The sequence below is a fragment of the Paramormyrops kingsleyae genome, chromosome 19 (assembly GCF_048594095.1).
Source record: "Paramormyrops kingsleyae isolate MSU_618 chromosome 19, PKINGS_0.4, whole genome shotgun sequence".
NCBI classification, from domain to species: Eukaryota; Metazoa; Chordata; class Actinopteri; order Osteoglossiformes; family Mormyridae; genus Paramormyrops; species Paramormyrops kingsleyae.
Genome location: NC_132815.1, coordinates 14,224,831 through 14,236,354, shown reverse-complemented (window position 1 = coordinate 14,236,354; position 11,524 = coordinate 14,224,831). Strand labels below are relative to the sequence as shown.

Genomic DNA, 11,524 nt, shown 5'->3' with positions numbered 1-11,524 from the left:
TAGCGAGAAGATTGTATCTTGCACAGTTTTTTTTTAACTGAACTAGCCCAGTTGGCTAGTAACATAAATGTAATGTTCCATTGCTGCTCACGCTTGTGCATGCACATAACCTATTTTTGTTTTAGAAAATGATAAAAGAAAATGTGAATAAATATTTTAAAAATTATATTATAAAAGATGCTGGTAAGCTGAGATACCGAGCTAGCCCTCGAAAGTGAGATGTAATGAGTATATGTGAGTCTTCTCCCACCTGTATGTATCTATTGTTTATATGAGACCATTTCACTGTAAAAACACCTGATTCATATTCTGAATGAAGCGCAACCGGCGCGCAGAGCAGCGCACTACTGCCCCCTGTTGTCGTAAAGTAGCCGCGTCCCAAAACCGGCCCCCGGTGCGTGACGCTCCGCTCCGTTTCCTAGCAACGCAAACTTGCATGCTAAGCGGCTTTGACTAGCTAACCAAGTTGTACTGTGAAACGTACATTTTTAACGTTAAATTTACAATCTGAAGGATTTTCATACCCTGGAAAATGAGGCGGTCCGTCGAAATACAAGATGCTGTACCGGAGGAAGCAGGAGTTTCGAAAGAATTCGAGGTTCCCAATCACGCGAATAAGCGGTACAGAGCCATGCATAAGTTGTTTGTTAATTATGCTGTTGAATGTGACGACGAGACATCGCCGAAGCATTCCCTAATCCGGAATAGAGAAGCATAAAATTATAACATTGCTATTTCCTTTACTAATTATTAACTTATTAATTATTATTATGAATTATGATGCGGGTGCGGTTCACCATAGCGTGACACTCACGCTTTCAGTCTCTTAGGCTCACACAAGAAATCTTACGGCAATTTTATATTATTCCATTATAAACTTTAAATTAGCTACATCAAAAGCTAATGTAGTTTGTCAGTCAAATCCTTTATTATGTTTTTTTCCAGACATTTTATTGTCTATAATATATCTTGGTGTCATAAATACTGAAAGCTCACTAAAGTGACTGCAGACTGTTTTTTATCAACTTAACATGAATGTGTTTTGGTATTGGTTCATTTCTCAGCCAAATGAGAGAAATATTTTGGGACTACCATCTTTTAGCTAATACCTGTTTTTCAGCCAAATGTTTGGAGATTATTCCAAGCAGCAGCAGGAAATTACGGAGAATAAAGACATCAGGAGAAGTCAGAAGCAAGTGGAACAGAGTGAAAGGGTGATGATATGTATTCATATTCAATGTCAAGCAAGAAGAACATTTAAACAATTTTAAATGCATGTATGTGTTACATGATAAGCAGTATATTCTGTATAAACCATATATGTTTTTGTGTTCTAGAAATTGTTTAAACTGCAGAATGATGGAACAGAGCTCATCACAAACATTCAAGTTGCTGGGGACTTCAAAGAGTCCCAGAGAAGAGCAGAGCTAGAAGAAGCTTCTCAGCAAAGGTACAGTACCCCCCCCCCCCCCCCCCCCCCCCGTATGGGTGTGTCTGCATGGTTGCCTGTGTTTTCTTCCTGGGAATGGCTTTGGACTCACAGCATTAAGTGGTTAGGGGTAAATCAAAGAAAAATTATAATTAATGCAAGTTTGCAATTATCTGATTTGCATACCTGTGTTGATATCTCCACATATATTGTGAAGAATCCAGAAGCTAGAGAACGAGGCTAAAATTTGTCTGGAGAAGTTTGAAGAGATCACTGAGAAGTGGGGCATGGTCAGACAGAAGGTGGTTCCTCAGGAGCTGTGGGAATCATTGAAGAGCCAGCAGGAACTCTGTACACTTCTCCTGGAAGACAAGAACAAGCTCATATATGAGCTGCAGCAGGTGAGAGTGCTGGAGTTCTGCTGTCCACGTCTGTGCGTCTGTTCACAATGTTGCCAGTCAACAGAGAACATTATCTGCTGCCGAATTATCCTTCACTGATCATTCAGATCATTCCAAATTGTTCAGATCACTCCATAGAGAGAGATAGAATACCGCTCCTTTCAAAAAAATTTATGACCTTCTGCAAAGGACTCGGAGGATACACCGGGATAAGCTCCAACATCGCTCTCAGAACCTCCGAGTCCTTTGCAGAATGTCCAAGTACAACATTTACACGCTCCGGACCGACCGGGACCTTCCCACAGTACCGCACCACAAGCAGACCCAGCGTACGCTCACACTCCATCAGGTAAACAACCCGCTCAGCTGCGCGCTCAGCACCGCGCTCAGCACCGTCAGCCATCACCCTCATAGCACGGGGCTATTCCGACAAATCACACTCATAAGCACACAATTCACTGAAACTTCATTTCACTCTCCAAACTAGTCAAAATAAAATAAATAATTAAAAAAATAATTAAAATAAATAAATAATTAAAAAACCACCCCCTCTCCCAACATATGGAAATAATTAAAACGTCACTAGTCGTGACGTCACCTGGCTCCACCCCAACCACGCCCCACCAGTGAACTTTTGACCCATAACCTTTGGGTCATATATCTTTTTGAAAGAAGCGGTATTCTACCTCTCTCCCTCCATTTCTTTCAACGTATTGGTAACCTCTTGAAATTTAAACAGGAGAATTGAACGAAAGCAATTAATTTTTCTGTTACATTAGGAGTTAAAGGCAAGTGATGAACGGTATGTGAAGGACTTAAAGAAACAAGCAAAAGACGTCGATCTTTTGACTGAGAGAATGGAAGAGCAGATCAGGAATCTGATGGGGTCCTATCATGAGGAGCTGGATCAAATTGAGGTATTACTTGAAGCATACTTTGTACACATGTTTTTTAAACCACGTATCTTGGTTAATAAACTGGCCATGGTTAAAAAAAACTGGGCTTGTACCCACAAAGCTATGAAACTTCAGGCTTCATCTGAATTATATCTGTCAGTACTGGGTCCTGAAATGGGCACTTAAAAACATGCGTAGTGGGTAAAGAGGCTCACTAGACAGCAGGAAAACAGCAATTGAAGGGGCAAGGTTTATTACAGGAAAGCAGGAAAAAATTATTCAAAAGGGGGTCAGCCTGGAGGCAGCTGTTACTTCAGATAGGGCTGCTCGATTATTCGATTAGAGTCATAATCATGATTATTTTGGTCAATATTGAGATCATGATTATTTTTCACGATTACTCATTGATTTTGTAAATATCATGCATTTATTGAACTTTTAAAATAACTTGTCTTTTTAACTGGATTTCTTAGAACCTTAAATATAATTCAGCTGAGAAATAAATTAAAAAGGGGGTCAGAAAGAGGTGCACTGCATTTATTACCCAAGACAAAACAATGGCATCATAATGAAATGAAATGTGGCACATTACAGCCTCTCCCTAGGTTACAATATGGTTATGTTTAGATAAACTTATAGCAAGGTGAAAATATTGTAAGATGAAAGTGCATTTTAATATAGTACACCTAACCTAGCAAACATCACAGCCTGAATTCGATTAATTGCCCAGGCCTACCTTCAGAGAGGTAGTCTCCCAGTCTCACATGCAGAGAGCGCATTTGCATAGTTAGCTTGCCCTTTCCTTCGCCCTCGACCTTCTTCCTCCTTTAGGCCTTGCAAACGAAGGCTGTCCCACCCCCCCAGTTGTTAAAATTAAAGCTGCCAGTCATACCCTCTTGGGTCTCCTTGTGGCTGACTGTAAGGAACCATGATTAGCAGTGAAGTTCATGGTGCCGATTGTCCCCCATTGATGCACATTTCTGGACGGCCACCGTGTCACACGCAACGCAGTAACATAGCTTTGAATGCAGCCATTTGCTACACTAATAATCTTCATACATAAATTAACATGTAGAATGCCTTTGAGCAAGAACGGAAGGAGCTCCTGAAGAGCAACCGTCAGAAATGGGAAGAGGCGATGAAGGATCACCGCGATAAAGAGGTAAGAGTTACTTACCGCATGTTCTGAGAATAAACTGCACTCTTTAAAATGAAGACCAAATTAACAGAATTTAATGGAATACTTATGTCTATAGTCAAAAATTTTCCAGTTCACCTTTAGGATTAGAGTACAGGTGCTGGAGTGAGAATTCATGGACTGCATTTTAAAGTGAGGCACTTTTCATGAACTGTCTACCTCCTAGCTGGAATACCTGATGCAGAGAAGGAAGAAGGCAGAGCAATATGAGAAACAGATACAACAGTTAAGAATGGAAAATGCAGAGAAGTGTAACATGACACAGATCGACCTGGATGGCAAAGTGCAGGTGAAGTATGGAAGCTTGAGATGGATTGTTGGTTACTAGGCACAGTTCTGATTAGATCTTTCTGTGTTTAAAGATGCTAAACAGCCATTAATATGTGTGTGTTCGCTAGAGGGGTTTATACCTGCAGCCTATTCGCACTACGAACACAGACTTGTATATTATTTATAGACAGTTATCCTTTCACAAAAAACAGTCAAAAACATAGACAGTGAAAACATGTCAGGTGTTCTATAAAAATAAATAGATAAACAGAATAGTAATCATGTTCTTAGAGGTGTACAACTTCGGAGTACAGACACTGTCTATTCATACAATGCTTGCAGAATCTTCCAGCATTCCAGAATTACTCTGTTTCTGTCTATCTGCACCTAGTTTTATCTTTTATTTCATACTTCATGTTAATTGACAAAATTTGTTGTTTATAATGTGGTATTTGGCATTGTTTCCCCCTATGACTAACATGGCAGAATTATTAAGTAATCTTTAAAATTTTTCCCTCCAGCAAACTACTTTATTACGATATGTGAAATCCACTGTCTGTGCAGTACACCAAACCATGAGTATGTTGCCTTTCCAAAGATGCTGGAGCAGCAGATACAACAGATGCAAGCGACATGCCAGCTGAACCAGGAGAAACTGGAGTACAACCTGCACGTGTTGAAAAAGCGGGACGAGGAGAACGCCGTCACCAAATCGAAACAAAAGCGGAAAATCACCAGGTGCTTACTTAACCAAAAACCTGTTTTTCCCCCAGGAATCAAGTGTATTTTTTAAATATTAACTGTAAGTTAAAGAAAGATAGCCAGTACATTGAACGCCAACTAGAGGCACACTGCATGAAAATTCCTCTGACAAAATATTTTTTAAAAAACTTTTTTCTAACTGTACAGCATGTACAGTATGCTGGTCTTTGCTTTAGCTCTTAATTGAGCTATTTTTGTGTGTTGATTGAATTAATAAAAAATGTCAAATATCTTATTTGAGGACAGACTTTTTCAGTATATGTGAGTTTTTGCCTAAATTTCTTGTTAATTAAATTAATGTTTACATGTTAGCCAAATTAATAACTACATTATTAAACCATTTAATCATTCAGATGAATTATCATGAAAATATTATTTTAGTTTCTTACACATGTAGGAGAGATTTGAAGAATAATTTTTAATGTCTCATTTTATTTCCATGTCATTTCTTACACACCAATCCTAGATTATGGTGTCTGATTTATAGGCTTAGATATAAAGATTAATCCAACTGGGGCTTTTTTGCTTGGCTCTCTGTACATAATCAGGTCTAAATGCAGTTTTCAAGACTGCTGTCTAATTCAGATACATATGCAAGGAAATTTATCTTGGTAAGACATGACATACCATTCAGTTGTTTGTACATCACAGAACATATTATCAATTATGAACTCTGATGACATATACTTTTGTAAATTATGTACAACAAGTAGCTTAGGTCATTGTGGATGAGAGTAATAGAGTTTAGCCTTTGTTTAGCCAATCAATCTGCTCATTCAACCATTAGTTATTGTCTCTTTGATAATAGTAAGGTACCAAAAATGATGGTTTTGGTAGCATCCTGTTGACTGCAGACAATTATTTTTTCCTTTAGGCATGTATGACGTCCACCATTGTGAATGAAGGTTTTTTTCACTGACTAAAAATCTTATTGTTTCAACCCACGCAAGACTTCAGGATGTCATGAACAACCTCAAGGTCAGGTGTGCCAAGCAGGAGAAGCAGTCTTGTGTAGAGAACCAGTCTCTCACTGATGACTATAGACGCATTATGCAGCAGTATAAGCACATGCAGAAAAAAATGAGGTGAGTGTCTAGCAACACATACACCTGCATTAAACATACCGGCACAGCCTAAGAACTCTGATATGTGCCCTTTATGGGGACATTGGATCACATCATGCGTCCATTTTACCTGTCAACAGTACAAAGCAGTGTTTAATGTCAGCTGGTATTTTCTGCTTTGCCTTTCTGAGAATTCCAAGGCTTTGCCAGAGTTTCTTATCTTTCCCGCAGGCACTTTGTAGCTACAGATTCTAAGAAGTTCGAGGAGATCTGGCAAATGAATGAGGCGGAGGTGAAGGAGCTGGTTGAGAAGGCGCTGGAGACTGATCGACTGCTGCATGAGCAGCAGCTGGGGCAGACCTGGGTGCAGCCCGATCTGTCCTTCATGAAACGGTCCGACCCAGTGGCCCAGCATCAGAATGGCAAATCAGCAATGCAGGCAGTAGCTGATCTTCTGAAAGGGGGAGGTCAGGATGGAGCGATGTCCTCCAGCCATGAGCTTGTAGGCCTGGAGCGTGTCGAGATAAGGGGGCCTCCAGGAATCTCCGCAGGCACTTTGAAACGGCTTCTTGAGCTTCTTTGCGATGAGACGGTAGGAATCCAGCTCTCAGGAAATCTACCTCAGTAAGGTGAAACATACAGGAGACTGTCTTGGTGGGTGGGCCCCAGTATAACGTACAATGTAGCCAAAAATTATTTGTACACTGAAAAAATGGTCAAAATGGAAATGAAATTGAGGATATTGAAGAACAGACTTAAAACTGTCTAAAATGTTACATTTATGTGTGTTTGTATAGAAACAAGAAAAACTTTTATTCAAAACATTCTGGAATCATTTTCAAATCATGTAATTAATTGCCATCGATATCTGTACACCTGGTCATTCATAGAGCTGAATGAATATGTGCCAATGGGAGCAGTTCCCAGTCATAACAGAGGCCATTTAACATGACACATAACAGTAGGGGCTCCAAACAGGCAGGTAACTGGGGGCCCTTAGGCTCTACGAGGAGCCTTGGTGGTCATTCCCCACACAAACATTTGTAGGCTTAGGTTGAGTTTTCCAGCATGCTAAAACTGCTGAAATACCCAATGCATGAGGTAAAGAGTCATAAAATTTCACAATAAATATCCTCAATTTCATTTCCATTTTGACTATTTCTTCACAGCGTACAGATCATTTTTGACTACACTGTATAACATGAAAGACAATGCAAGTCAATTTACAATTATGGGCACAAGACATTGTACATATACTGTACATGTAACACTAGACTGTCCACCTGCAGTCAGAAGCAGCATGGGATAGATATCCATTATATATCCATTATATATCCATTACAATGTGGCCGAAAATATTCGGGTCCATGTGTCTTACTTACTTTTTCTGTGTGGTATCATAAACATGTCAATAGTCAAATTTAGTTTTTACTTTCTCTCAGGGTTTTTTGATAGAGAGTAAATTTCTAAAACTCCTCTCCCCCTTGGATAAAGATGAGCAAACCCTCATGAAGCTGGAATCAATATTTTTGGTATGAACAAGTCTGCACACAACTCTGTACTAATTATTTAATGTTTTTAAGAAATATTTTGACAGAAATTTCAAGTATAATGAATGTTCACTGGATGTTTTAAGGTATTGGGAATAGAGAATGAAGAGGACATGTATAAACTGGCAGATTTCTTCATAAAATGTAAAGAAAAGGATGTGAAGGAGGTAAAACATTCTTTGTGATTTTCTCTATAAAAGAGGCACCTTTACTCTGATAGATTCCCTAAAGTGGGCTACTTTTTACGATAAATATATTTGGAATGAAATTAATATTGTTACAAGTTAGCCGTCGGATTCCTCAAAATGCATTTTTGCCTTGTCATGGGAATCACTCAGGTAACTGCAGAGGGGGCTCACGGTGAGTTGGAAGGAGCCCGCTTGGAATTCACAGAGATCAGCATGTCGGAACTTATTCATCGCAACGATGTCCTGAAGGCCCTGCGGGCGTTCACCTCAGAGCACTGCAAATCCAGGTGATTGTTAGCAGCTAATGCAAACCCAGTCATTACCACAGGTCAATGTATGACACACCTCCTGGGTTGGAGATCAGTTGCCCATAGTGTATGTGTGTCTGTATGTGTGTGTGTGTGGTCCAAGTATACCTTACATTGTGGGGACCAAATATGCCTGCAATGTGATACAACATGGTTATTTTGACGATGTGGGGACCATTTTGTTGGTGCCCACCAGGGGAAGTTCAATTTCATAAAAATCAGCACCCAATCAAAAAATCCCAAAAGACTTTTATTTTGTTTGGTTACTTATGGTTAAGGTTAGTGCTGGACAGGGGCACAGGCATCCAGGGTTTATCCAGTCCTTATGCTGCCCCCCCCCCCCCCCCCGTGTACTGGATATGCACTTGAAAGGTCAATGGATGGTTGGATATATGAATGGAATCATTTATAAATATTGCTAATAATGCTCCTGCATTACTAAAGTGAGTCTACCCTCAGTAAACAGCATAGTTTTGTGCTAAAATAACCTTCATCTAAAAATTAATTGCACCACAGTGAGATGCTGAAATTCACTGTTTTCAGAGAGATCCGTCAGCAGACCAAAAGCCTGAGTTTTCGAGAGAAGGACAACTCAGAAGTTTCAGCCTACTGGGAGGCCATGGCCAATGTCATCCCTGCATCCAGGCTGAAGATCTGGAACGCACTGGAGGCTGCACTGGAGAAATACTAGTAAGTAACCCTGGTTGGATTGGGCCTCTACACATGGTTATGAATTTTATTCAATCAGTAAAGAATTACATTTGACCTAGATAAAAGTATTTTCTTTTTCTCACTTTGCTCACAGTTCTGTTCTGAAAGAGAGGTCTAAGCTTCTTGGGGAAACACAGGGTCTGCAGCAGCAGAACACAGAGTTGAAGATGCTACTGAACCAGTACATTAATGCCAAGGTCAGAACCTGACCTTACAGCATTGTATGAGGCCAAGCTACTGGAACAGCTTCCCTCCTTCAACTGTGTAGACAGGATGTCTTCTCTGCCTCACCATGTTTGATAAAGTATGGAAAAACTCCTTTAAAATGCAGAATAGTACTCAAATTAACTACAACTCTGAAGTAGTTGGGATTCATTGAAATGACTTGAAAAGAATGTAGACTTCTGTATGATCTCCACTGACCTGGATAGCATTGTGTTGCAACTACAAGCCTCAGTAAATATCCTTCTTATTTATGCTTCCCATAGACTGTTCTTCAGGAGTTCAACTGAATCAACGTCTTTGAAATGGTCAGTGACTACTTTTCAGATTTTCCAAAATGTATGTTTATTTTATTCCCTTTGGAAAATGCTCCGACACAAACTTGCGTGAAAAGACCGTAATAAACTGTTGTATGTGATGCTATCAGCCTGGACAATTACATCAAAACAAGACCAGTGCATTGAGATTTCCTGTAACTCCACCCTGACGCTGGGGTTTGCAGCACAAACTCTGGGTGAATTCAGGCTTCTTGTGGAGATGGGGAACCTACTCATCGGACAAAGGGCTCTGGACGTTCGACTACCTTCCACCAAATCCATATCCCCATGAGATGGATTCTCTGCTATTGTGTCAGTGAAGACAAAATACAGATCTAACCTCACCGCTCAGCATCGTTTGAGAGTGGCATTATCAAGCCTGAAACCATGTTTTGAAAAATGTGAAATGAAAAACAGGTTCCTGTAGCCACTAATGCAGAGATACGACTTTCTTACAGTGTCAGAGTTATGTGGTTAAAATTGATCTGTTTTTTGCACTTAATTTCTGGCAAAATTACTGCAATTCTAAAAAATGCAGATGCTTTGGAGCAATATACTAAAAAAAATGCACAACAGGAATTAATGAAAGAAATGTGAAATGTAATATGTTGCACATCTTCTTGATGTTATTACAATAAAATAAAATAAAACTTGACTCATTCTGTTACGAATTTTCCTAATATTAATGGTCGAAAAAACAGTTTATGAGGGAGAGGGTGGCATTGAAGTTCTGCTTCCAAAGGGGGGTATTGTGGAACAAGTCTGAGAACCACTGCATTAGCTGACGTGGCTATTGTCCAAAGTGGTGTACGAGTGAGGCAAGCAGAGATGAACGACCAAAGATGGGTGTGGAGATACTCACAGGTCCAAGATTGTCATGTTTCCTGCTGGACAAGAGGTTTGTATTTATGTAACAGTGAGTTGCAGAGAGGAATATTCAGGCTGTTAGTGTGTTACCCAGACCACTCATGATCAGAACTGCTGGTAGTTCCTATAGTCAATGGGGATGCAGGATTATTCATTTCGTAAATCCTTTATTGCAGAAGCACACATTAAGATGACACAATGCAATCCCCTAAGCTCCCAAATCAAACCCACTACTCCAGGTAAATATTGCTGAGAACCAGGTCACACTGGTAACACAAGTAGCACTGGCACTAGAAATATGTTCAAACAAATAAGAAAATACAGGTAGTCAAACTTCAGCCTGTGTCAGCCGCTATCATGAGACTGCAAAGTCACACCGCATATAAAAAACTGTTTGAACGTTTATATAAACATGCACTGAAACTTGTTTTTGCGCAGCAGCCACCAAACCCTTTTGATCTCAAGCTCCTACTGGGTCTTTAGTCGGATGTAGCAAAACAGAAAAACATAAAGCAAATATAAAACAAGGAAAAGAAAGAGTTCACCCTTACAAGACATTCCAACTAACAAAGAGGCTAACTGCTTACACATGCCTGAGCCACACTTGTTATACGCCTAAGTAGTGGGCAGACATCTAAACTACCCAGTGTCACTGGCAACATACATACCAAACAGTAAAGAGTACCCTACTTTCTTAAATGCAGTTGCTATAGTTTTACAATTGTGATGCTTTTGTTCTTAAATACCTTCAGAAATGGCACCGCTTAGTGGTCAGTGTTGGTACTTGCATCAATATGCTTTGTTTTGTATTGACTTGTCACTGTGGAGTGAGAAAAGATACGACAAAAATGAGGAAACGATTGCTGTGATGTCCAGTTCAGGGGGGCTCAGAATCGCGTCTTTGCTTTCTGCAGATGACGTGGTCCTGTGGGCATCATCGGGCTGCGACCTGCAGCAGGCACTGGGACAGTGTGCAGCTGAGTGTGGGGCGGCCGGGATGTGGATCAGCACCTCCAGGTCGGAGGCCATGGTTATCGACTGGAAAATTGCCCAGTGTATGCTGCAGGTTGCCGGCTAATGACACCAACAAGACCACATCATCTGCTAAAAGCAAAGACGCAATTCTGAGCCCCCCAAACTGGACATTTAGAACCAAATGTTAAAATATAATGAAAACAAAGACACAAGATGTAGGCAGGAGGAAAAGTTACAGCAATAATTTCCTCATTTTTCATAGCTTTTCTCACTCCACAGTGACAATTCAGTAGAAAACAAAGTATATTGATACAAGTACCAACACTCGCCCACAGGATATACATTCTACATTTGCCATGCAGCATT

General features: G+C 40.1%; 1 protein-coding gene across 2 annotated transcripts; it reads left to right on the top strand.

Moving 5' to 3' along the window:
- Positions 1-426: 426 nt before the first annotated feature.
- On the top strand, positions 427-9,915 carry drc1 (dynein regulatory complex subunit 1 homolog (Chlamydomonas)). 2 transcript variants are annotated; one of them, XM_023826550.2, is made up of 16 exons: positions 427-598; positions 1,121-1,214; positions 1,338-1,450; positions 1,647-1,830; positions 2,610-2,747; positions 3,802-3,888; positions 4,091-4,213; positions 4,793-4,932; positions 5,907-6,041; positions 6,252-6,612; positions 7,463-7,552; positions 7,657-7,737; positions 7,909-8,045; positions 8,610-8,756; positions 8,872-8,974; positions 9,266-9,915. In XM_023826550.2, the coding sequence occupies exons 1-16, from the start codon at positions 558-560 to the stop codon at positions 9,287-9,289; spliced, it is 1,998 nt and encodes a 665-aa protein (XP_023682318.2). In that variant the 5' UTR covers positions 427-557; the 3' UTR covers positions 9,290-9,915. The 2 variants fall into 2 exon arrangements, with proteins under 2 accessions (XP_023682318.2, XP_023682315.2); XM_023826547.2 differs by having other exon boundaries at positions 427-621.
- The last annotated feature ends 1,609 nt before the right edge of the window (positions 9,916-11,524 follow it).